Source organism: Rhodamnia argentea, chromosome 2 (genome assembly GCF_020921035.1).
Source record: "Rhodamnia argentea isolate NSW1041297 chromosome 2, ASM2092103v1, whole genome shotgun sequence".
NCBI lineage: Eukaryota > Viridiplantae > Streptophyta > Magnoliopsida > Myrtales > Myrtaceae > Rhodamnia > Rhodamnia argentea.
In genome coordinates, this window is record NC_063151.1 from 33,452,668 (window position 1) to 33,478,771 (window position 26,104).

The following is a 26,104-nucleotide window of genomic DNA, read 5'->3' on the forward strand; positions in this document are numbered from 1 at the left end:
GTGGCTAATATCTCGTTATGATATGTCCCCAGTTCATGTGCCAGGAGTCTCGATTACTCCTGGCATTTTCTCTTCATGAACGTACAGTTCTTACGTGTGTATTGTTTCTTTTAGGAACTACGAGAGGAACCACAACTTTCAGAGATTGTAGTTTGTAGTCTTCTTCTAGCATTAATTTCTAAATACCGAGGTAGACCAAGTGAATATGGCATAGTCTGGGTCTGAGATTTGTTGAAATTCTTCCCAGTGCACTGTGTTGTCTCAGTAAGCTTATGAAGAAGATACATGTACTCCTGGAAGTTCTAAGCATATATACTGTGATCTGCCAGTTTAGTTGACTTGGAATTATATCATTATCTACAAATAGAAATCTATAGCCAATGACCTGAGGGAAAAATATATTCGCTACATGCTTATTGAGAGTAGGGTTTCTATCATGAAGGTTGATGAAGTAAGCTGCATTAAGAAAGAAGGAAAGATGTGTGAATACCACCTAAAGGGATATGGTAGCACTTAAACCTTAGTAGTTGCTCTTCCAAATTGAACCTTCAGTTAATTTTCACGTCAGCAGTTGGTCCAGATGTTTGAATCCATCTTAGTTGCCATTAAGTGCAGAAGAATTTGTACATTTCAGTTCTTTATCTTTATTGCAAGTGTATAACGTGCTTCCCTGGTTAAGTACATCATGGTACTTGTATGCTTAGATCCATAAAAAGTTACAATTCAGTTTTACCTGGAGGCAATTTTTTCCTGTAATTTGTTCAGGGAAAGACAAAAGGGAGATGAACCGGAAACCAGGTTAGCCTCTGTCCCACTTTCATTTTGGCTTTCCACGTATCAAGTTCGTGTCTACCGAAATTATTCCAAGGATGAAGCTTTCTATAACTTTCTTTAGCAAAACTCCAGCCTCACTCCCTCTGTGCCTCCCTCCCACCCTCTCTCTCTCTACAAATGTATAAGTTACATGTCCTCAGATTTCCACTGTGGATCTAAATCCCTTGGTATTGTCCATTTTGTAATTAACATTCAGAAAATTACACTTTGTGTCTTGTAATTGGCATAAATACACTTTAATTATTTTCCTGTTATAGGAATTATAGCATGTATCCTTGATTTTACATTTGAAAAATCACTTTGCATCTTCCATTGGTCGTATTTAATAATCCTTCAGCAAAGTTCCCCATTTTTCAAAAACAAGAGCCACTTTAAGAATAATGCCTTTAAAAATGTCATTTTTAATATGTGGAAGGCTTAAGATTGCTCTTACTAGCTGTTGGAGGCTTTCTTCTGTGGAAAATGTCGATGCTTGCCGCTAGGGCACTTGTATGAATGTTCTTTGAAAAGGTAACAATGGTGCTTTTGCATATTCCATGCTTTTGAAATGTGTATCATTGGACGTTCCTTAATAGCAATGTCTTGTTAACAAGATCCTTCTTATGAAAGAATCTTTTTTGCCAAATGTGATGATTAGCTTGTTCAGTCCATCTTTTTGTGGCTCTCTCTCTTTATCTCCCCTCTAGTGGTGTCTTCAAGTGTCTTTCAAAGCTGTAGGTCACACAAAGTAGAAAATTTTACAGTTTCGTTGATGGATGCATTGACACAGCTCATTCCAGAATCTTACAGTTTCTCTGATGGAAGCTTTGAAATAACTCATTCCAGGACGTAAATTGTGATCATCGTCATTGAAAAGGTGTACAAATTGTGGTGCTCGTATTGTAGGATGCAAAGTGCCCTTGCGGTGTAATAATCTAACTACCAAAGCTAAATTAACGTAATTTCCTTGTCTTGTGGGGAAAGGACCCATGATTTGGAGATTGCATTTTTGTTTAGAAGATTTATTTACGGTATCTTCGATTGTTTTTCATTAATTTTGTACTATACTTATGTTTTTTTTAGGATCTTTGACTACAATAGTTTCAAAAGGTTTTTAAATTTTTTTTCATTACCTATGGATATGGCTGTCGAAAGTTAGGTCTGTTCCGCAATGTTGTTTGGTGGACTTCTTCTCCTCCACTGCACTCCTTTTGTAAATGGCACCACAGCGGGGCACTCTTTTGATGCCATTGACTATTAAGTTCAAAATAACGAAAAGTATGTGGGAAAATGCATAATTTAGCGCATACTGATTTCATAAAATCTTTCCCTGGCAGATTAGAAGAAGTTGTTCTCACTATGGATCTATCTTCTTGCCCATTGTTCAAGAATTTTTTCCTGTCCTATTTGATGCCGATCCTCCACTTTCCTGTCCTTGATTGTTTTCTTTCTCGTTACCCTCTTTTTGGCCATATTACCTAAACTTATCATACACAGTCCTCCTGTTCAGTGCATAAAACTTACTCCAGCGTGGTTTTGGGAGTTAAAAGAATTGTTCCCTACTCCCAGTCTATTCGAGATTCTAGAACATTAACTCAGGAAGTGGGATCACACTAACTAGTGCTGGGCGTTGGGTTAATATCAAAATTGTCAAATTGATTTTCATAGCAATTGCTTGGTGACCAATATGGACTGGTAATTGGAATCTGCTAGTCATTGTTAAATATGTTACTGGGTGCTGGGATTTTGAGGGGGAAGTTCTAGTTGTGTCAGAAGCATCTTATCAGTGCAATTATAAACATCTGTTGGTAGGTTGCATGCATTTTACTGCTCTGTGAATTTATGGTATCATTTGGCTCTGAAATTGATGTGTAGATAAGATGCGGATGTCCTCAAACCTAAAAGTATTTTCTGACATACGTGATAGAGAAGATTCTTAGAGCTCCTGTACTCATTTACTAAATGCCATTCTATTTGCTCTACATTTTGCTATGGGAGGGCCTGTCATGTCACTGGTCCTTACATCTAATATTAATTGTTATTAATGATTGCATACTGTTTTGTAGTTGGTGGTTAGTTGATACTTGACATATTGCTATTTATTGTATTCAGTTACCTGAAGAGGGGAGTGAATGATCGGGGAAGAGTTGCAAATGAAGTTGAAACGGAGCAGATTGTCCTTGATGAAGGAGCTGGGCCATGCAAAGGAAAAATGAGTTCTGTTGTGCAGATGCGTGGTTCAATCCCCCTATTCTGGTCACAAGAAGCTTCAAAATTTAGTCCGAAACCAGATATCATACGTAAGTGCATAAAGCTGATAAATGTCCTGTAACATCTTCATTTTAGAATTCTTTAGCTGAATCTGATGCAAGTCTACCTCGGTTGATGAGAAATTGGAAGTTGATTTTTCTCGTCTTTTTGGCATCAACAGATATTAGTTTTAAAAAATCCTCGATATCTTTTGTGCAGTACAGAGGTATGATCCTACATATGAGGCCACTAGATTGCACTTTGAGGACATGGTGAAGAGATATGGCAACCCAATAATCATGCTCAATTTAATTAAGGTCTCTCTCACTCTCTCCACTTCTGTGTATGCTTTTTTTCCCCTTCCTTCCTAACCTCTTTTCCATGGATGCCCGAGCTTGATGTTGTGGTATCCAGCTTTTCACTACCTCTCTTCTTTCCTTCTTTTGCAGAATTTGACCGAGTCTAAAATTCGGTTTGTCTTGTATTTGGAAAGTCAATTCACATCTTTAGTAATGGCTTATTGCCTGCTTCTCCCTGTGGCTTCATTGCCTTCCCCTTTTCACTCCATGTCTTTGCTCTGCTCGTGTGGTAGCTGTTCAACACTGCAAAAGTTTTTGACACCCCCAACCCAACCCCCCACCCCAAAAAAAAAAAAATTAAAATAAAAAATCACTGCATGAGTTTGCTGCTCTGATGAACTGTTTCCCTTCCTTTGTCCTGTTTGGTTATTCACATGTTTTTATTTCATAATGTCGATTTGTCTGGGGGGCTCGTATGTTAACTCCTGTGAATAACATACCAAAGCAGTGGATATTGGAAGCGTGGCGTGTCTTTCCTTCCTATGTTTCAGAGTTTTGTTTTTTTCGTTATATGTTTTCTTTTGGTGTCGAAGTACATCTAATCTCTTAAGGAAACAGGAGAAGTATGGAAGGTTTGACACATCCTGCGTTTTTCTTGTTCAGAAGAAGAAAAAGATTTATATCAATAAAAATTTCCAATGTTGAGTTGGTGTACATACCTCATCTCTTAGAGGTATCTGTTAATTTTTTTTTTTTGTTTTGTTTTTGAGAGACGGACAGAGAGATAGGCTTGTGTATGCTGATCTTCTCAATGTTTTTCCCCTTAAACTCAAATATTAATATATGAAATCTACCTGTTTTCTAAACCTTGTTTCTGTACTAAAATGCAGACTTTTGAGAAAAGGCCTAGGGAAATGATGCTTAGACGTGAGTTTACAAATGCTGTTGGGTATTTGAACCACATCCTTTCAGATGAGATTCATCTTTTCTTAGTCCACTGGGATTTCCACAAATTTGCAAAGAGGTAAGTGAGTATTATTTTCTTTAGTTGAATTTAGTAGGGGAAACTACAACGCAAGTCCTAAAACTTGTCAACTTCGTGCACTTGAGTCCTTTCTGAACTGTCAATTTTAAGTGATGCAAAGGGCCATGTGGCATTTTTATTATGTAACCATAGTGGCTATTTTAATCACTTTTTCATTCCTTGAACTCAAAAACAACTTCGGTATTTTTTTATTTTAAAAACTGATAATAAGTATAATTAAAAAATTGAAAATAAACTCGAAAGCGAAAGCAAACATCAAAATAATAAAAAATTGCTTGGGGCAGAGAATGTCGGGGACCCCACTTTGCAGTGAGGGCCTGCATGTCCTCGCCAATGCCACCACCAAGAAAGGGGGGGTGAGACCTCACGCTGACTGGCGTGGGGAGGGTGGCCCCAAGCGCCGCCACTGAGCTGGTGAGGACAAGCCGGCCCTCACCACTGGTCAGGCGAGATTCGCTGACAAGTGTGGCACTGCCGCCAAAGGGCCTAGAATCCTTGCAGTACGTTTTTTTGTAATTACCCTTTGTTTAATTTCAAGATTAATTTTCTTTTACTTTCAATTTTAATGTTTTAAACTTATTTGTTAGAATTTTAAGTGTTAATTTTTTGTATTTTTTAGATGTGTGGTCCCAGGAAACGACTTTGTTTTTGTGTTGAGAGTGCTTTATCACAGCACTAATGGGCACATAAGATTAAAAGAAAAACAATAAAAAAAGCTACGTGGTGATTACCGTCCACAAAGATAATGGAAGGACTTAAGTGCACGAAATTTACAAATTTTAGGACTTGAATGCACAAAATGACAGTTTTAGTAGTAAAGTACACGAAACTAATAGAAATTTATGCGCCTGTAATTTTCTCAATGTAGTTCATAAAAAGTGATTCCGAAATTGCTATCTAATTGAGTTCTTGTCCTTTGATGTGATTTTTTCAAGCAAGTCAGCTAATGTCTTGGCAGTCTTGGGTAACGTGGCAAGTGAAGCACTTGATTTGACAGGCTTTTACTATAGTGGGAGATCTAAAATTCCCAAAAGGAAGGTGAACCAACTAAGTCGAGCAAGCATTGGGAGGTATCTATTTCTTAATATGAAGAGCTTTTGAGGATTTATTAAAGCACTTCAGTTACACCTGCTAATCCTCATTGGTTTTTGTAATTACCCTGCATGATTATCTGATTGCTGGAAGCAAAAACGCAGCATGTTTATATGGGGTTTTGGATTTAATAGATGGTGGCAAATTATTGCTGTAGGCTACTTGTGTTTGAACATAGTTCCTTGCAACAAGAAGGTTCATCTAGAAGATTTTTGCGTGGTATTCCTTGAACAAAAACTTGGCAATTGCCAAAAAAAGGCTCCTTTAAAGGAAACCCTCATTACAAATCATAACTATTATACTCTTGAAAAAGTGATGAAATCACAACTTTTTAAATTTGTTTCCTCATGAACAAGATTAACCGATCAGAAACTATGAAAGGGGGCACAATTGAGACTCTTGACATTGTTTGTAGTTGTTAGAGCTACTTTTGCAGTGGCATAGACACAATTCAACACACCTCTTGTGACTTTTTTAATGATTCAGAGGGAAAAGACAGGACAATCTTTCGATAACACGGGGAGCCATTATGTGAAAATTAGGGGCTTTTGGCTTTTTACGTTGAACTTTTGCTTTACACACAGAGTGAGTCTTGATATAAATGCTATTCTCTGCCTAGTAGACTTTCTGTGTATGATTTTGTCAATGGGTTGGCATCCCCTGCCAATTGGAACTTCAGTGAATTCCCCTACTGAAAGAATAGAATCTGGATCTATGTTGTTATATCTAGCTGCTTTACTATACTCTTTCCTTTTAAGGTGTGCAGACATGCCTGCTTTAATGCATCCAATTTGCTTTGGCCTTTTCAAGTGTTGAAATTGAGTTGTAGCTCTAGTTCTTGCTACAATTACTTTTTCTAGGCTAAAGAGCTAAACATAAAAAGGTTTGTCTAAACTTGTAGAATTGGTTTTTAACTTTTCATATCTCATTATACAATTGAGCTGTTCTTGCTATACTCTTTATTTTTCTTGCTACAATTACTTTTATATGGACTAGCTAATTGTGAGGACCCTTTTCCTTGTCGTTGTTTCAAATTTCTCTGTGTAGGTTCTTGTGTGCTTTTTAACTTTTCATGGCTCATTGCCTTTATTGCAGGGATACTTCTCTGAGAGATCTTAGATCAGAATCGGGGGATCATTCTAGGGTTGGAAACAGCAATGAAAATCTAGATCTCAGAAATAATCGAGATAGAGAGGCTGAGTTCAATCAAAATAGCAGGGAGGATGGTTATGGACGGGAAAACCCCCGTTTCCAAAGTGGCGTCCTGCGTACCAACTGCATTGACTGTTTGGATCGTACAAATGTTGCTCAATATGCTTATGGTTTGGAAGCTTTAGGCCGACAACTTCATGCAATGGGTTTGACAGACATGCCCAAATTGGATCCGCGCAGTAGCATTGCAACTGCCCTAATGGATATGTATGAGAGCATGGGTGATGCTCTCGCGCAACAATACGGCGGTTCGGAAGCTCATAACACTGTAATCTTCTCTTTTTAAGTTGGTTCAGAATCTCATCAGTGAGCTCAAGCTCACGTATTGCCTTCTCATTCCATCTAGAAAACTGGTGCAAATTCTTCTTTCTCAGGTGTTCACAGAGAGGCAGGGGAAGTGGAAAGCTACCACACAGTCCAAAGAGTTTCTCAAGTCTATCAAAAGATATTACAGTAACACCTACACTGATAGCGAAAAGCAAGATGCAATTAACTTGTACTTACTACCCTTTTTCTCTAGTTCTGTTTTATGTCATATATGTTATGATTCTCACTATTTGAGGAAAATTGAAAAAAGGATCCTCAACTTTCCCTGACATGCACATTGCAGGCAATAGTTTCCAGACATTACGCTGTACACATAATATATCGAAAAACCTATTTAAACCTTGGACTCTTACACCATCAAGAAATAGTTGGGAAAATCATAAAAACTGGAGGATGCAAAGTGTTCTTTAAAACAGCAGGCAGTCGGTACAGAGCTTCAGATTTGAAACTAGAGGATAAGAAGTGTAATTCAAGGAATTTTTTGGTTCATTCTCCATTCTTTGTGGTTGGGCTTTTACTTTGCATCATTTGCCATCTTATCTTTAGAACTCTAGGAAGCTTTTGTCATTTCAATATTGCACCTCTTGATGACTTGCTGTCTTGATATCTGTGTTTCTGAGTAGTTGGCTATTCTTTTTTTTTTCCCCCAAACGTCAGCTCTCTCAAAGCAGTGTTTTTGGGTTTTTTGGGGAACAGATTTTTAGGTTATTTTCAGCCACAAGAAGGAAAACCAGCTCTTTGGGAGCTGGACTCTGATTATTATCTTCACGTTTCTGGCATTGGAGATGACTTTTTTCCTGATGAAAGGTAAAATATTTAGAATGCGAACTCTACATTACTTTTGTCCAACAAGGGGTAAAGAAAAAACCTAGGCTGCATTTCATAAGTAAATTATGAGTAAACAGCACGTACTTTTAACAGATAACATGAGGACATTTGGCATTCCCATATGGGCAATTTTATATTGTCTCCGGTCCACGTATGCTGCACCTTACATGCACATCTATAAATACCAGAAGATTAATCCATGCTACTCTTGATACTTGCTGTTACTTTCAGTTCATATCCTCTTTTTTGCAACAGGAATAGTTGAATTTTTTATCTCACACTTATGTATTGGAATTTTTTTATTTGTGGTGCTTTCAATTTGCAAGCCCAAGAGCTTTACCAGAGCCTGGAGGCAGAGCTGGAATTTCTTTGGCGCCTATTCCTGCTTGCAAGGAAGACTTCTCTCGGATAAAATTGACTTCTTTTGATAAATTGATTGCAAAGACATGCAGTTCAATCAAGAATGTTAGATTATGCAGTGAACCTGATCAACGTCCAGGTGGTTCTTCTGGCACTTCTGGTGTGGCACCTGATGCAGCGTATGTATCTCATAAGCGAGGATACTATGTCAACAATTTTGGTTTTTTTTTTTTTGTTTTTTAAATTTAGATGTGGACTTCGGCTTTCACTTTTATATAACCTTTAGGTCTTATTAAAATGTCAAGCTGGAATTGAGTACCATAGACAATTGTTCTACAGATAGTAATGCCAAGGAAATGGCACTCTGGTAGATGCTAATCAGGGTGAATGAACTGGTTATGTGCAGTGAGATACAGCTTAAAAGTCCAAATTGGCTTTTTGGGCAACGAAAATTTGAGGAAAATGTCTCTGCACCCAAAGTTACTGCAAATGAAATTTCGAAAGGAAGATCCCAAGATGAGGCTGGAGCTGATGCTCTATGTGACCTCAGTTTGCTATCTTCTCTCGGGGATGTTGGTGAAGAAGATATTTTCCAAAGGTGCCCTCTTTCTCTTCCTAAACTTTTTTGTTTAGTCTACCATGGGCACTTTGACTTGAGTTCCTGTGAGCGTTTATTCCTTTGTGTGGGTTCTTGATGGTTATTACTTGGACTTCGCTCATGATAAGAATGCAGCTGCTGTTTTCATTTTGTGTGTCCAGCATCATGCTTACTTATCTGTTACCAATTTGATAATGACCCAATTGATCTTGGACCTCAAGCAACGGAGGGGGAGCCCTGAGATTTATCATATCACAAGAGCTTCCTCTTGGCCAACACCTCAAAAGATCAGAAACGATGGATTAACAACTTTATCTCAACCTCAAAAGTTGAATGTCCTGTTTCCTGAAAACTTAAATGCCCTGTCAAATGCATTGAACCATGGACAAGGGAAGCACAGCCTTCAAACTCAAAGTAATGCCAACTGAATCTCTAGACCTTCCCTGCTTATAGAGCCAAACCAACTTTATCTTCATGTACAGAAACCATAAAATCCTGGTTGAATATTTTGACCCAGATGACTGAATTAACCAGGCCGTGTCCTTAAACAAACCAAAGTTGTCCATCTCTTGCCATTACTCGGGACTCTGCTCGTAGATAACTTCAAGTCAACCAGAGTGAGTGGGATTGAAGATTCCTTTCATCCAACCATCAAAAGAGTAAAAGAGATCAAAGCCTATATGTTGCGGATAGCTTCCCATGGAGGGATCAATCACCTTAGTGGTTTACAGTTGAAAATTTTGGACATTCAACTTGAATGGGTCTACATTCCATAGGAAACACAGCGATGAAAGAAAATGACGTAATATGTGCTTGTTTAGTTGCATGTATAGCTTACATGTGTCTTCATATGCAAATCAATTGATATGGATACTTCTTGATCAATTATGAGCTTTGATCTTTAGGTACCTTGAAATGACAACCGTAAATGAAGCTAATGGTTGGTATGGTGGAACGCTGCTTGGTGATCAAGACGAGAATAGCGAGATCTACAGGCATTATGCAGAATTATGTCAGGTAAAGACTTCAGAAGCGACTGTTCATAGACTCGCAAGTAGGGCCAGTGCTTGCGCCACCTTTTCTTAATGATTTCCGTTTCTCGTTCTTGTTTGAATGGTAGGGATTGGCAGCGGATCCCTTTCAAAATGATGTTGAGATGGAGAATCACTATGCTGAGGTTTTGCAAATGGGTAGAGTTGATATTGTAGATGACCCCGCTGTCGAAGCTGAGATGGCATCAGCACTTGAAGAGTATAATCAAATCGGTTCCGATCTTGGAATTATCCCTGCATCCTGTAAATTCTTAGCTGAAGACCCGAGCCATCTGACCAGATGGATAATCGGCGACGAGAAACTGCAGAAGATCTGAGAAGGAAATTACCTGGGTTGTTGCATTCCGCGACAAATGGTTCTGCCACAAGTTATGCTGTTAATGTACATATAGCATTTACTAAGGCCAATTTTTTTTTATGCGCCTAACTTGTCTGAGAAAACCATTTGTCAGAGGGAAAACAAGTCATGTTTTGCCAGGCCACCAAATCCTTCCCATGTTATATTATGTCCTCCTATCAATGGTCCTCTTCTTGTATAGGTTGAACGGGGGACTATTGTATGCACTTTAAGTGCTGACTGACTGCTCACAACACATGTTATTTAGATTGTCATCTGAGAGTAAAAGAAATCAGACATTCCATGTGTGTGCTTCCGTAGAGGTGGATTTCCTTGTCATTAGAAGAAAGGAAAAAGCTTTTACTTTCAGTTTTCTCTTAAACCCACGTACGGTAATTTTTCATGTTTTGCTGAAATTGTAGCTAATTCATTATTCGAGGGTATATTCCCAAAATGTTTTATGGGTGTTTCTTGCATATTGGTATTCGCAAAACAGTTTCAAAGCTTATATTTTTGAATTTGTTTGGTACTGGATTGAGAAAACCAAAAACGTTCGAGAATAGTAGAAATCGTTAATTTGAAACTTGACCGATCATCGTTTTCCACCTTTCTGGTTTCTCATATTTTTGGGCCGCTTTGGGAGGAGATAAAAATATGGTAAAACTGAATAATCTGTGACACTTTTCACTTAAACTTAAGCATATCAATAAATTTAATTGTACTTCACCCGTTATTTAATTGCTTTCGGCTTTCGTGATAATTTGAAATCACTATTTAATTTATAATATGTTAAATTTTATGTGTCAATTTTTATATGAGTTAAAAGTTTTAAAGTATTTCAGATAGAAAAAAGTTTAAAGCGCGTGAATTATAAATTTGATTTAGGAACAAGTTCTTTTTTTTTTTTTGGTCGGAATTCAGGAACGAGTTAAAAAGTCAGTCTTGAGATGCCAAAGCAGTGAATTTTTATTTGTCGCTGTTTTTTTTTTTCCCCTTGGAGGGAATTTGTAATTGTAGTTGTTAACGTTCCTTAACATTAGACCTTCATTGGACCAAAAAAAAAAAAAAAAAAACATTAGACCTTCGATATGAATGTCACGAATGTTTTTCAGTTCGGATGGATTGGCCCAAATCCTGTTGCATTCGGGTCGGATTCAGATCCAAGACTCGTTTATGCACCGGCGGAACGAAGGGAAGAGGCAACTCTCGAGTTCCTCCGTCGAGGCCTCCAATGGCTGCGCACAGCTAAATAGCTCTCTCTCTCTCTCTCTCTCTCTCTCTCTCCCCACTTCCTCTGCTTTCGTTGTCAAGGCAAGAGGTTGAGAGCGAATGGAGGACATTGAGGATCTGGTGGCTGGAGGAGGCGGAGGAGGAGCTCCTCCCGGTTTTAGGCTTCCGTTGACGGCTGTCGGAGTAAAACCTAAGAGGAGCCGCAATAGGCCTGATAAGTTGGGGGACGAGAAGCGCTCTCTATACAAAGATTCAGTCGCTTCTCACTGTTCCAACATTCCTGGCACTCAGGTCCCCTATCTCTTTCTCCCAATTTGGGTCTGATACTTTTGGTTTCTCTGTCGCCGCTGCGTCATCTGCTTCTTCTTAGTCGAGCTGCTTCCTTTTCCGCAGACAATATATATCAAGACTTTTGGATGCTCGCACAATCAGGCAAGTACTTTGCTGTCTGTATTCTGGAAGATGGTTCTGAAGAATTCACTGATGAGCCATCACTCAAATTGACCTGCATAACTGAAGACTAACGAATTTCGTAGATGGATAGGGAAAATAGGAATTCGGTGCTTGACCGTCTTCAATTTTCGTTTTGGCATGCTTGAATGTTACTGGTGGTCTAGTGGCCATTTCACTGTGGCGGATGAGAGTTGGAAAGACAGCGATAGAGGAGCCTTCATTGCCAGGTATAAACTACTCCTAGATGGGGAAAAATGGGCAACCTGCCTGGATGTAATTTCAGAGGAAGGATGTGGGCAATTCAATGCTTGAGAGTTTGGCATGCGTGGCAAATTTTCTTTCAGTTAATATTTGGGTTGGTGGTCTGTAATCAGGGCAGTAGAGGTTGCTAATCTGTAAAGGGGAATGTCTGGTGTTCGGTCAGCAATCTTGGTGCTGGAGATTGTGGAATAGCACCATTTAAGAGAGGCGGTGATGATGTTGGAACTGTTCCCAATACCGATGTGACCGTCAAAAAAATTACTTGACGGCGGCTAATTACGAGGAATTGCATCGTTATGATTAATAGCCAATTCACGGCAATTAGTTTGTTCGATCTGTTTGCAATGGCGGTTTTTTAGTGGCATAACGCGGCAATGGCAGGTTTGAGTAGTAGCTGACAACTATTTAAGAGAGCTTGATTCGGAGATTCCTCCCACCAAATAGTAGATTACTGAAATTCTGTACTTTTGATAATTTTTTGTTGTCTTTAACATATAAACTGGAAAATTTTCATCAATTCCCTGTTTTTATTTTTCAATTTGTGGAAGTTATGCTAATCTATGAAAGTTACTTGCTGCAAATTATTTGTTGCCGTGGCAGTTTTCTAACATTATTTATGACTGTTCTAGAGTGACAGTGAATATATGGCCGGTCAGCTGTCAGCATTTGGATATTGTTTAAGTGACAATCCTGAGGAAGCAGATCTCTGGCTGATAAATACGTAAAGAACCTATTTCCTTGATCTTCTTTGCATGAAAGTTTTGCTGTTTCTTTTTATTGTCTGAATTTGATGTGCTAGGAACATAGTTATCGACTGAAGATCCAATAGACAGTGAAGGTGTAAATTTTTGGAATTGAGTTGATCACCAGTCAACTTGGTAATGTATATAAACATTTTGAATGACATGTATGCTTTTAGGCAAGTTCTTTTCTTGTATAAGTGGTTATTTAGCTTTTCAAAGTAGAAAAATGAGTCTTAAGACTAACGCACTGTCATTTGTATCATAAAACTTGAAGGTCGTAGGGTTCTCTTTTTGATTTAGACATTAGCTGTGATATGTTTTTTTTTTTTTTTGGTAAATACGTTAGCTGTGATGTTAGAGTCTGTAAGAGTTTATAAAACTGCTTGTCACTTGAGTCCTTGACTAGGTGTACTTTGTACATAAAGTAATTTCTTGATGTTTAGCTTCCTTATTTTGTCAAAGCAAATGCTTCACCACACATCTTAATCTGATGATGGTTTACATGGAATGGAGTTATGATCCTGAACTTTGAGAAGTGCGAATTTGAGTGAGAATCATCTTGTTTCAGTCACTATCAAGTTCTGTGGGCTCTTATTTAGGTCAAAGTTCATGGGAATATGAGCTTATCTACCCATGCACACTCACTTACTTCTAACTTCTATTTCTTGTTTAGACTATGTTTTCCTCAGAATAAATTGACTGACATCTTTGGCATCCTGAAGTTTTTTCATGTTCGTCCATTGTTTTCTGGACTTTGTTGGTTGGATATTTATAAGAATTATGCTTTGTCTGTCTTGTCCAGATGCACAGTCAAATCACCAAGTCAGTCTGCAATGGAAACTCTGATAACAAAATGTAAAAGTGCAAAACGGCCACTGGTGGTGGCAGGCTGTGTGCCTCAAGGAAGTCGTGATTTAAAAGAACTTGAAGGTGTGAGTATAGTTGGCGTCCAACAAATTGACAGGGTCGTTGAGGTTGTAGAAGAGACTCTCAAAGGGCATGAGGTGCGGCTTTTGCACCGTAAGAGATTGCCAACACTTGACCTTCCGAAGGTGAAATTTTCACATTCAAGTGCAATTTTAGTTAATGTTTCTTTTTTTTTTTTCTTTTTCTGACCAAAAAGAATTACTGTTTCTTTGAGGATATGTCATTAGCAGCTTTGTATTCTGCACTTCTCTTTGTGCTTTGTTGCTCTGATATCCTCAAATCTGAATTTTTGTTGCTCCTGTTTCCTTTCTTTTGTGAATTGAACTCGACTCATAACTTATTTTGCAACAGGTGAGGAGAAACAAGTTTATCGAGATTCTCCCAATAAATGTTGGTTGTTTAGGTGCCTGCACTTACTGTAAAACAAAGCATGCTCGTGGTCATTTGGGGAGTTATACGATCGATAGCCTTGTAAGTATAATTGGTGTGTACTAGATGCCTATAAATCTTATATTATCATTACTTTGCTTTATAAATTACTAATGATGCAGGTGGGACGGGTAAAAACTGTCATTGCTGATGGAGTTAGAGAAATATGGTTGAGCAGTGAAGATACGGGGGCATATGGTAAGTTGCAGTGATATCCATGTACTTTTATGGCATAAATATACTTGCAAAATTACTTGCATCCTAATACTTGATCAAAATTTCATGCCCTTTTTGGTATAGGTAAGGGTAAGTTACTTTCTCAAGTTGATTAACCATGATGATGTGGCTCTCGTATGCTTTTTTCTTGTTTAAGTAGACTATAAGGTTTTCTTGGAAAGCCATAATTATGTGCCTTAGATTTTAGTATTAATGTCTTACGATATGGATTCATGCCTTATGCTTTTTTTTTGTTTCACTTAAATTGAAAATATGCATTAAAGTTACCTTGCCATATTTTATCAATTTGGTTGATCCAATAGATTTTTATTAGGGTTGTAAGAGTAATTAGCAAAACACATGGGATGTTTCGGCAATTTTGCCAAAACACGGGCTTATCGAAAGTAATTTATCTTATAATCCAGTACTCACCTTGATAGTGGATTGGTGTTCAAAGAACTTTAGTGTCTTCTTGTGGTGGTTTATTTTAAATATCGATAACAGACTGCTTGTGTGATATTTTTGGTTGATAGAGGAAAACATGTTGCAATCCATCTTCTCATACGGAACTCTTATTGATGTAGCAACATGTTTTCAATTAAGTTCACTCGCCAAAGTAGCTTTAGGCCACCTTTTGTGTGTGACTTGACGAAATGCTGCCAGTGTGTCTGTTTAAGTGTCTCTGGGGCCTTGTTTTTTGCAGGTCGTGATATTGGAGTTAATCTTCCCACTTTATTGAAAGCAATTGTAACTGTACTTCCACCTGATGAAAGCACCATGCTTCGGGTTGGGATGACGAATCCACCTTTTATTCTTGAGCATTTAAAAGAGATAGCAGAAGTTCTGCGTCATCCATGTGTGTACTCTTTCCTGCATGTGCCAGTCCAATCAGGAAGTGATGCTGTACTTACTGTGAGTACTGTTACTGCTTACAAACCTTTCATTCTAGTCCAGTGCATTGTTATTTCTCTAGTTGCCGTTGTATACTTCAAATAAATATTGCACTGGTGATATGTGAAACTGGCTTCCGTCTTGTTTCAGGCTATGAACCGAGAATATACTGTGAGTGAGTTCAGGACAGTGGTAGATACCTTAACTGAACTTGTGCCGGGAATGCAGATTGCGACTGATATCATATGTGGATTTCCTGGTTAGTCTCTTTTAAAATATTATTAACATGTTGAATTTCTATATAATTGTTAGTATGCAATAACTGTCCAGTAGCCTCTAGTTCCAGTGAATCTGCTCTGGCTTTGAATGGAAAAATGTTGTGTGTGCTTCTTGTTCTCACCAACTGGTAGCCTTTATTGTTCAGGCATTGGGAATTTCAAAAAGAAAAGAGTTAATTTGATAAAGTGGGATTTGAAAACATGTCTAACCTATCTAAGCAGGCTGCAGATGATATATTTTGCAGTCTTGATTAGTCAGAACTTGGGGCACCTTTGATTACCTCATTGTCATACCACTTTTGTTGGTGTATCTTCCTATCAAGGCCTGCATATCAGTAAATTCCTCCTGCAAATAATCTGCAATTGTTCATAAACTGAAACTGAGCCATGCGATGTCTCAATACTTCTATCTGCAGATCTATAGTTGTGCGTGTCTGTGCAAGTTAATAAATATTGGTTTATTGAAATGATTAAAAAACTAAAATCAGTTAGCTCTCGTGCCGTATGAGTACCAATGGATCACTTCACTTCTCTAGAAAAGCATTCATGGTGACTTGGTAAACTACGATACCATTGATAAGCAGGGTCCTCACTAGTCAGTTCAGTCAAAGAGTGTCAGCTCCAGTATTCAAATTTTCTTCAACTATTCATTAAGATGCTAATCCTCAGCACTTGGACCTTTTCAGGCGAAGCCGATAAAGATTTTTCGGAAACAATCGGACTTGTCAAGGAGTACAAGTTCCCTCAAGTTCATATATCACAATTTTACCCTCGACCAGGTATACTTGCAAGGCATGTTACTTTTATTCATCCAACTAAATAAATCCTCCATGCATCGCTTCCAGATTTTGAGGGAATGAATAATAAATAATGCGCATGGTTCAGTCTACGGTCTCCCCACTGGCAGTCTGTTATCATTAATTTCTTACCCCTCCGTTACTAGAGTGAGAAGTGAACACGCTCAAATACAGTTGTTAGGAGGGGCTCCGGCTTCTAAGGAACGACAATGGGAATTGGCTCCTAGTTTTGTCTGTGAACTACACAGAATATGTAGGTTGCGTTAATCAAAATTTTCAAGTTCTTCGTGTATAAATGCACTTGTGTAGATATTTGAGTATGACAAGTGTGCAATGCACATTTTTTCTATGATTATTGGGTGTGCTTCTGAATTTACCAAGCACCATTAGGCATTTTTCCTTTTATTTTTAATTTCCCTCGGAATGTCTAGTTCAAGATTCAAGAATAACTTCACAATACTTGAATATGGGTATAATCAGTGTTTTTGCACTCGTTGACATGGAGTCTTACATAGGATTATACGTAATCCCTGAGTAAAAATTGGAGGATTGTATTAACACCTGGGGTAAATACTGTATCCATGGTGGAGTTTTAAGTGGGTGGAAATGCCTGAAAGATTTTCAATATGCTTAATATTGTGACTTAAGAACCTTTGGAGGCTCTGAGTCACGGGGTCCAACCTGATGTACGTGATGTCGGGAGGATTGGGCGCTTGGAGAAGAGACAGGTGGAAGTTCTAGAATCTTGCATCTGGGGGTCTATGTGAAAGTAATGCACCAAGTAAAGTGGAGAAGTGTAGGTACATACATGTAAGTGGAGAAGTGTAGGTACATACATGTAACAATGAAATACTATGACAAAAAGTGTTTATTGCCCTTGTGGCGAGCCTGACTGCGCTTTTCTGTTTGCGAGTTGCTTAGCAAGACAATATTCCAATAACAGACCGACTCTTCTGCTTTGTTCATCTCACAGGAACACCTGCTGCAAGGATGAAGAAGATACCTAGTACTGTTGTGAAGCAACGGAGCCGAGAACTGACTTCCGTTTTTGAAGCTTTTACACCTTACAGTGGCATGGAGGGGAGACTGGAGAGAATATGGATAACTGAGATTGCAACAGATGGCATTCATTTGGTAAGTTCGGATATTAAGATGCTGGACCTCTTTCCTCCCTTCTACCCTCTCCATGAGGAATTTGATGTGTAACGGATATTCGTCCATATTTTTTGTTTCTTTTTGGGTAAAATGCATTCTACATGCCTCTTATTAGGTAAAGAGTATTCATCTGCCTCAGTTTGAAGTGCTCAGCTCTTGGGCATGCTCTCTACCCTCTATTTCATTTCTCATTGAGTGCTCTTTATCGGATCCCTCTTCATTTTGCAAGGTTGGCCATACAAAGGGCTACATACAAGTACTCGTGGTTGCTCCAGATAGCATGCTGGGCACATCAGCCATTGTGAAGATAACATCGGTTGGAAGGTGGTCGGTTTTTGGAGAAGGGATTGAGACTCTGAACTCTGTCAATCAAGAGACAGCTTCAACCAACAGAACTTGTCTGGATGAAGCCTCTGCCTTCTCCACCACTTGTGATGCATGTTCCTGCTCAAAAGAGGCTGATCCTTGCGCTTGTGGCGCACAAAGTTGTGAAGAGAAAACAGTGGAGGAAGCTCCTCTTTCTAGGAACGACACGTGGGAAGATAAAACTACTACTTTAATTGGATGGCTTTTGAGGAAAAGAAGGAACCGTGTGAAGAAAAGACAAGAAAGCGTAATTGTCTCTGGACATAATTCAAGCCAAGAATTGGTCAGTGAAAGACGGGTTGAATGGGGTGGCATTGATAGGGCTCTTTTGGGTGGGATGTTGGTGAGCTTATTAACAATTGCTGCTCTAGTAATGCATCTCGGAGCGAGGGTTTCTACATAGATTCAAGTACAGCGGTTTTTCACTTTCCCAATTTCATATTTGTGTCCATTGCAGATTTTGCAGTTTAGGGTTCTCGTAAGAGATTGAGCTTGACACACGATGGTGAATCTTATTAACGATGACTTGCTATGTTTGTATTAATGTTACATCAGGTGTCCCTTTTTTTGGCTTATCATTGGTTCCTTCTCAGCCAGACAACCGTATGCGAAAAAACATCCATAAATTCATTCTTAGAACTGAAACATGAGATCTATTGCCGGGGCCTCTGTTAACGCTGATCTGAAAAAGTACGAAAACCCTCTCAATTCAAGGAAAAAGCTAAGATATGCACGAGATGAAATTACCATGTCGAAGGAGAAATATGATGCATATGATAAGTTACTCTTGTGAAGTGGGGTACACTGTTCTTCCCTCCTCCTCAAGTGCTGTTAATACAGGGTTTATTCACTCGATCACTTCCAAATTACAAAGTAACGACTAAGAGGAAGTGAACCACAAGCAATCTTGATCTCATAGAAGCATATCGGACTTGGCAGGCAATCTCTTGAAGAAATTCACTGGCACGGAGGGCAGCTTGGTCCTGAAACGGGGATGTCTTAGCGAGTAGAGCCCCACCAGCATGGCCACTACCTGAAATGGCGTAACATATAGGACAACCGCCGAGATCAGCGAGAAAATGAGTACTATAGCCGTCGCTCTCGGATCCCGCCAGCTCAGTAAGGCCAGAGCTCTTTCTCCTTGCGTCGCTAAATCTCCTACCACTGTCTGCACTCTTCCTGCGATAATCCTGATGCGTTCATACCTCGTCCTCACAATATCCGCTGGTTTTCTTGTTGGATAAGTATCGAATTCCTCGTCCAGCTCATCTGGATGAGTAAACTCTGCCTGCGAAAGCCGAACATCCATGTACGGCGGGTGCCTTGGCCTGAACCGGTAGTTCCACATACCGACAACGAAGAGATAAAGAAAAATGGTGGGCAAGATCAGCTCTGGGTAGCAAACCAGTATCGAGAAAAGCACGTGGACAAGGCAGGTAGTGATCGGATTTCTCCAGTAGCATATTTGATTGTACCATCGGCACATTGCTGTTATCCCGGAAAGAAGCAACATTATGCGGTGAAAATTGGCCTTGCTCCTCCTTAGACTAAACATGTGGTAGTCCACATCCAGCATGTATTCGACGACCTCCCTCCTAAGAGGTGGCTCGGCTCGCGACAGCCTCGCCGCCACGATCTCCATTGCTTGGTGGCGGAGCCAATCGATGTGCCTGACGGGTATCGGCTGCGTGTAATGCATTTTGGGAAGCAATGGCTTGCCATACTGAGTCACCATGTTGATCCAAGCCGTGCAAGTGAATCGCAGCGCCAATTGAAGCTCTCCGTGTTTCCTTACGCCGGAGGGTTGGAGGACCAGGAGGGGATAGTAATGGGTGTATATCCGGTCGGTCTCCAGAGTGGAGAGTCGGATTCTTACCTTCCCAATTCTCTGGTCTTTCGCTTCATCTTTTCCGTTGATGTGGCAGTTGTCGAAGACGCCGATGGTAATCACGGTGCACGGATCGTATACTTCCCATGTGTACTGCTCATTCCACCTCGGAGCCAGTGTGCCGAGGAGCGTTCGGGTTCTAACCCATTTGTTCCCATACTTGACCACGCAATAGGCGTCGGTGGCCTTACCATCCTTTCCCTTCATGGGGAGCAAATTCTTGGCACTCAGTATCCCAAGCTCAAGAATGCCGATGCTCGGCTTTCTCAGATGCTTCGACGATGGCTGAAGATTGCTGCTGAAATGTGTCGATTCGTCGAGGACATGGTACCCCGAATCCAGGGATAACTGGAGGCAGATCTTGCTCGAAAACTTTACTTCCTTCTTCTTCTCCCCCTCCTCAGCCTTGGATGGTGGGAGAAGGTTGAACCAACTGTGCTGGAGCTTCGCAGAATCTATCCTCTGAGGAACGTTTCTAACCCGAATTAGCAGCCTCCCCAGCGTCTCGTCCTTTCCAGGTCCCACTCTGTCGTCAACTGAGACAATGATATAATCCTCGAAAGGCTCGGACGCGACAAACATTAGCTCCTCGTTCCAGACCGGATTGATGGTCTTCATCAGGGAAGGCCTAGTGATGCGGAGCTGATTCCCAAGCTGCACCTTCACATACGAGTCCGGCGCGCGGCCTTTGTCAGAGGGTACGAGGTCCTGAGCCCCAATGATGTGGACTCGGAGGTAGTACAGGTTCGGCGAGAAATAGACCTTCGATCTGGTGTTGGAGAGGTTTACATGGCTCACGTTGTGGGCATCGGAGTGCCACGCTTCAGGAAACGACTCATCGGCCTGCGTCCCCATCCAAACCGCGAGCATGATCTCTCCTTTGCCCTTCTCTCCTTTCTTGGTCTCCAGTTTGTACCACTGAGGCGCCAACGGGCTATCGGGCGGCACTCGAAGCGGCACTTCCTGAGTGTCGAAGACAACCCTCCCCACGAAATCATCCTTCCCGACATCCTTGTCCTTTACAGTGATTTCCAGGAAGTTCGACTGCATCCGCTCCTTCGAGAAGGCGAAAATCTGTTTCCACACTGGGTTTTGGTTCTTCTCCAAGTGCTTGGTCACCCCTTTGTAGTTCCCTAGCTTCACCTCCACATATGGGTCAAGGCTCCCCGAAACATCCATGGCAGGAAGGTCCTTGGCCCTAACTACACTCACATACAGATAATGCATCTGCTCTACCAGGTCATAAGTACTCGCCGTCTTATCCCCTCGTCTGTATCGCATCCGGGCGGCGACCGGAGGCCGGGTCTCCACCAGCTCGAACTCTGGGTTCTGCCTCGGCACCTGCATGTGCATCGCAGTTGCCGGAGCTGCTGATGCTCTGGCAAAATCAGCCCTCATTTGCACGGTGGATGGCGCCTTTTCCTTCATCTGATGTGACTGAAAGGCAAATCCTGAGGCCATAGGAGGGGGATTGGCAGGGCCACCTGTGGCATTCCCAATGGAATAAAATGTCCTCGACTCTTTCTCCTTCTTCTTCTTCTCCTTTTGCTTGTCACCCAAATCCTGATCACCCTCCACATTGTTGGTGTTCACCTCTTGCAGGGGAGAGACTGCATCTTCGAAAGCTGCGCCATTTGCCGTGAACGGATCTGAAAAGCCCTGAGTCGCATAGACCCTGAGTGCCAAGTCGCCCCTGACGTGCGAAAAGAGGCCCGGCTTGTCGAGCGGGTACCTCTGGACAAACGCCAGCGACTCGGACCATGGGACGGAGTCCCCGGAGATCCTGACCCGGCCCAGGAAGTGCTTGTGGCGGCCCCCGCCGTCGCCTCTCTTGTCATTGTACACCGCGACCTCAATGGTGGTGCGGGGAAGCTGTGCGGGGCTGGTCACATTGAAGAGAAGCTTCTCATTCCACTCGGGGTCGAGGTCTCTTGGCTTGGTCCGAGTCCTCTGAAGCTGGTCATCGAATTCTACTTCCACATACGGATCGGCCGAGCCTTTCCCATCTTTGGGCGCGAGATCGCTCGCATCAAGGACCTCCACCACCAGCTTTGCCATTTTTTATCCCCTTGTCGGAAGCTCCTGGCCCTGCAATATCAACGACGGAGGGTCTTTGTCGACTTGCAGGCAAGAAGCTGGAACGAAGAAGACGAAGAAAACAGACACAGTTGCGACACAACTGTAGGAGGAGAGACTAGGAAAAGAGGAACTGGGGGGCACCCAGTGAGTGGAGACGTGAAAGACGACAAACGCTCTGTTTTCTCTCTTTCCGTGCGGTAAATCATCAAATGGTGAATTCAAAACGACGTTGCAAAGCTCGTAAAAAAAATTCAGGGTATCTCGAGATTTCGAATTCAAAGGGATGATGCAGAATCATTTTGATTAAATTCAAGAGATATTGAGATTGAGTTGAGTTTAATGGAAACTTTTATTGTTCGCTTTGGCCCGTTTCATACCGAGCCTCACTGCTTTGTCCTCTTGACGTACATAGGTGGACACCTTCCTAGAAGGTCGCACATTTTGAAAGTATCGCTATATAAAGACAGCTTAAATACTGCATTATGTCAAAGCCGCCATCGTAAGTCATATATGTATCTCAAAATTGCAATACTCATTCGCTACATTGTTCCTCCTTCGCCATTTTAAAAAGCTCGTCAAGAGTCGTTTCTTGTTTGGACCCTTCGATCTCGACGATCACTTCTCGCCCTCGTCAGGTCGAGTCATTTCGATATACGACATTGAAAGTCAAGATCAAGGGCGATGGATGGAGAAACACAGTCAGAATCAGGACTGGGAAAAGGCGAATCGCGGCTAGAATGGGACCAAGCCAGGATCGCCACTTATTGTTTTCCACCTCGTTTTGTCTTTGTCGACCCGTGAGTCATGTCGGTCCCAATCGTTTCCATTTTTTTTTACTCTTCTTTTTTGCGATTGGACACAACTTGAGTTTATGGTTGACGTTGACGACAGATTGTAGACTCACAGCGTTTCAAATCAGGATTCTCCGGACTTGTTTACGCGGTAAAATCTCTCTCTCCCTCTGTTTAGTAATTAGTGAACGACTCATGCACCGGGCACCAAAAAAATAACCCGACAAAGGAAAAAAAAAAAAAAAAGGGTTAGGGGCATAGGTCCGATACAGAGAAGTTCATTGCTTGCGTGGGAGGCGCGTCTCTTCATCGATCTGACCATCTGATATGTTAATAAATATGTTATATGGGCATCGTTGGTCCATTTCCTAAAAGTTTAGGTTTCCGAGAAAAACCCATGATTGTCCTAATTATAAGGTTTCAAAGTACGACTTTTGTATGATCTTTTCCCAATCCTGCATCTACTCGATTATCTCTTTGGCGTGATTACATTCACACCTTATGTGACGCGTGTAAGGACCAGCTTAACATGAGAGGAAGTATTAACAAGAGTTACACACACGTATATATACACACGGGTAAGAAAATTGTCGATCTTACGTTGTCCGTGTAAGGAATAATTTTGTATGATGAGGCAATCGCGGGGACCAACATTCTTCATGGTGTTCTGGTGGGTCATTTCTTTTTTTTTTTTTTCCTTTTGGGGTCTTAGGAAGGACCCATTAAATGGGATGAATTAAAGAAACATCATTAGTTTTAGTATTACACTCACCTAAAAGGAAAAACATAAAAAAAAAAAATTTCTAAACATATTGTACGAATGCTAATATATAGTTGTAAACTTTTTAATGTGGCCAATTCGATCCTAAACTTTTTGAGGATTTGCTATGGTATTCCTTCCGACCAATTTTGAATGAAAATCACATATGTGGATTGAGGGTGTGCACGATTTGCCATTGTAGTTTGCTTCCCGGTTCCAAGGGTGGAACCGAACTGCCTGGACTAACCCGACCAATAATTTTTTTTTTATTTTCATTACTCTTGAAGAGTAAAGAAAAGGAAATTGCCAAAATCCTAAACCGGACCAGTTCAACTAGGGAACAAAACTAACCCATGTACAGGCCCAACCTTAGAACTGATCACCCTAACATGCACGCTAACCGTCCTACGTGGCATTATCGGCACCGACGTAGATAATTTTTATAATTTTTTTACAAAAATTAAATTTATGGTAAATCTATTATTTTCTTCTTCTTCTTCTTTTCCACTATGGGCGAGCGAGTCACTGGCCCCTTGGGGAGAGGGCCACAAAGCCTTTGCTGGACTTAAGTAGAAAAGAAAGGAAAATAATAAAAAAATTATTACAAATTCAAAGAATCTTTTAAAAATTACAAAAAATTATTGTCATCGACACCGACTGTGCCACATTGGGAGACGGGCGTCCACGTCACTATTTATGTTCAAAATTGTGTAGAAGGAATACATTGGCCCCTAGTCAAAATATTTAGGATTAAATTGGTCAAATCGAAAAATTTAAAACTGAATTGGCATCCACATAACAGGTTTAAGATTTTTTTTAGTAATTATTTCCATCTTAATAGATATGAATTATTGAACCGAGGCTTCGGGGCACACATATGACTAGTATTGTCCAAAAGGGCGAAGCTACGACACTAGTCACCCTTTCTCCAGGAGCCTTTTTTTTATTTCGTGATGCACTGGGGAGTGTTTGGATTTGCAAAAGGCCAAATACAACGAGTATCCAACCGGTGCTCGATAAAAAAAAAATTGAGCCTGATTTGATCTCCATTTCCCCTATGACTATATGCCTCGTTCTGCTGTTTGCCTAAAAATTGCACGACCAATAGCCACATCATCAACGGTCATGACGGGTTCGATCCATATTGACGCGGACTCGGGTAAGTATTTGCCCTCCCTTCACTTAAGATGTAATGGGTAAAGACTGTTGGGGTGTGGTTCAAATGCGATAGAAAAACATGTGGGTCCTGCTCCACACTAAGTAGGCGAGATCCGAGGGTCTCAAGGGAACAGCGTCCTTTGAACACTAGAGAGTTTTTATGATTTGAACTCATAATTTTTCATTAGAAGTTTGAGCTTGGGCTTATGATTAGCTACTATTATATATACTCACTTGTAATTGAGTGATGTAATGAGAGGTGCGGAGTGCTAATTATAGTGGAATCCTTTTCTGGACGTAGCCCTAGTTTAAGGGTGAAGCGGAATAAAATTTCATATCTCAATTTCTCTTTCTTATTACGTGTTACTTCGTTATGATTATGCGTTGAATCCTAATAAAGACAACTTTCCTTGACTCATCTGCCACTGCAACTAAAGCATATGATGTTGCAGCTTGCAAGGAACTTTGCTTGGGCCTGTTAATCGAAATGTCTGGAACCAGAAGAGTCAACGAAGCATTTCGCTACTGTATTTTGGCCTCTTTTATATGAGTTCTTGTTTTTTTCTATGAACTTACATTTGTCCGTATTTGATCAATATAAAGATTGCAATTTTTGTCAACATGTATAGTCAAATTTGAATCGCTTGGACAGCTTTCAGATTCTCTGTGTGTGTTTTTTTTAATGAGAGCACCTTTTGGGGTGACTTTGCAATTTAATAAAATGCAACTCTTTTTTCTGTAGATTTTCTGCTTAGTTTTTTGCCTTTGTCTTGGATGTGGTGGCTCTTCAGGAAATGCTGCGTTGTTTTGAGGATTTGTCAAACATGGAATTGTAATTTCATGACCATTAGTCAAATATATAATGAGATGATTAAGGCAAACTCCTCATTTTCCTTTCGGCAAGCCTCCGACGGAAGCGGTGATTGTGTTATTAACGTGTGATTTATATGTATAGTGATGTATTTCTGTAATCACATTTTATCGATACCCTTATTATAATTAGTCACTCCTATAAAAATGTATTATATAACCCTAATTGGGTTTAGACAAAAAAAAAACCCTAATTGGGTTTAAGCCACCATAAACACTTTGTCGTTATTTTCTCCCTAGCTCTAAACATCAACTAAGTGTAACCTTTGATTAATTAATTAATTAATATTAGTGAAATACAAGGTCATCGAGACCTTGCCTTCGGAAAAAAGAAATTATTTTTAGTGTTTTTACAGACAATTATTGTTTGTAATGATTGAGGTCGTAGTCGAATGATTCATCATGGGCAGAAAAGGCCCTAAACGGAGAGGGTTTGGCTCATGTTCTGCTTTCTTTGCATCCATGATTGAGGTGGGTGGGCGCATATGGAGGTTGGAACTGGGTCCTAATAGTAAATTCCAACGTGGTTTGGAGCGCATGCATGTGTTTTCTTCCTCTTTTGTACTTCTGGTTTTTGTTGTTTTTTAAGGTACGCAGAG

General features: G+C 40.4%; 3 protein-coding genes and 1 long non-coding RNA gene across 9 annotated transcripts in view; 2 read left to right on the forward strand and 2 right to left on the reverse strand.

Annotated features, from left to right (window-relative positions):
* The window catches only part of LOC125313865, a 23,422-nt gene extending 17,562 nt beyond the window's left edge, over nt 1-5,860 (reverse strand). The window contains exon 1 of the long non-coding RNA XR_007197546.1: nt 5,732-5,860. This is a non-coding gene — a long non-coding RNA (uncharacterized LOC125313865). The remainder of the gene's footprint in view (nt 1-5,731) is intronic.
* Nucleotides 1-10,487, forward strand: part of LOC115737773 (phosphatidylinositol-3-phosphatase SAC1) — a 13,405-nt gene extending 2,918 nt beyond the window's left edge. Inside the window, exons 6-17 of one of the 5 annotated variants that reach the window (XM_048274680.1) lie at nt 766-798; nt 2,926-3,113; nt 3,283-3,380; nt 4,253-4,386; nt 5,343-5,477; nt 6,595-6,979; nt 7,086-7,207; nt 7,735-7,845; nt 8,193-8,426; nt 8,633-8,824; nt 9,730-9,841; nt 9,945-10,487. In XM_048274680.1, coding sequence (XP_048130637.1) covers nt 766-798; nt 2,926-3,113; nt 3,283-3,380; nt 4,253-4,386; nt 5,343-5,477; nt 6,595-6,979; nt 7,086-7,207; nt 7,735-7,845; nt 8,193-8,426; nt 8,633-8,824; nt 9,730-9,841; nt 9,945-10,193 — 1,993 coding nt within the window. In that variant the 3' untranslated portion in view covers nt 10,194-10,487. The remainder of the gene's footprint in view (nt 1-765; nt 799-2,925; nt 3,114-3,282; nt 3,381-4,252; nt 4,387-5,342; nt 5,478-6,594; nt 6,980-7,085; nt 7,208-7,734; nt 7,846-8,192; nt 8,427-8,632; nt 8,825-9,729; nt 9,842-9,944) is intronic. The other 4 variants (XM_030670111.2, XM_048274682.1, XM_048274681.1 and 1 more) reach the window with 4 other exon arrangements.
* Nucleotides 10,488-11,341: 854 nt separating this feature from the next.
* Nucleotides 11,342-18,533, forward strand: LOC115737783 (threonylcarbamoyladenosine tRNA methylthiotransferase). 2 transcript variants are annotated; one of them, XM_030670133.2, is made up of 11 exons: nt 11,343-11,734; nt 11,837-11,875; nt 12,787-12,878; nt 13,703-13,952; nt 14,179-14,298; nt 14,379-14,454; nt 15,176-15,384; nt 15,514-15,622; nt 16,328-16,420; nt 17,412-17,572; nt 17,823-18,533. In XM_030670133.2, the coding sequence occupies exons 1-11, from the start codon at nt 11,543-11,545 to the stop codon at nt 18,360-18,362; spliced, it is 1,881 nt and encodes a 626-aa protein (XP_030525993.1). In that variant the 5' UTR covers nt 11,343-11,542; the 3' UTR covers nt 18,363-18,533. The 2 variants fall into 2 exon arrangements, with proteins under 2 accessions (XP_030526002.1, XP_030525993.1); XM_030670142.2 differs by lacking the exon at nt 16,328-16,420 and having other exon boundaries at nt 11,342-11,734.
* Nucleotides 18,405-22,239, reverse strand: LOC115737765 (FT-interacting protein 7). The gene has a single exon (XM_030670099.2). The coding sequence runs from the start codon at nt 21,903-21,905 to the stop codon at nt 18,873-18,875; it is 3,033 nt and encodes a 1,010-aa protein (XP_030525959.1). The 5' UTR covers nt 21,906-22,239; the 3' UTR covers nt 18,405-18,872.
* Nucleotides 22,240-26,104: the final 3,865 nt, after the last annotated feature.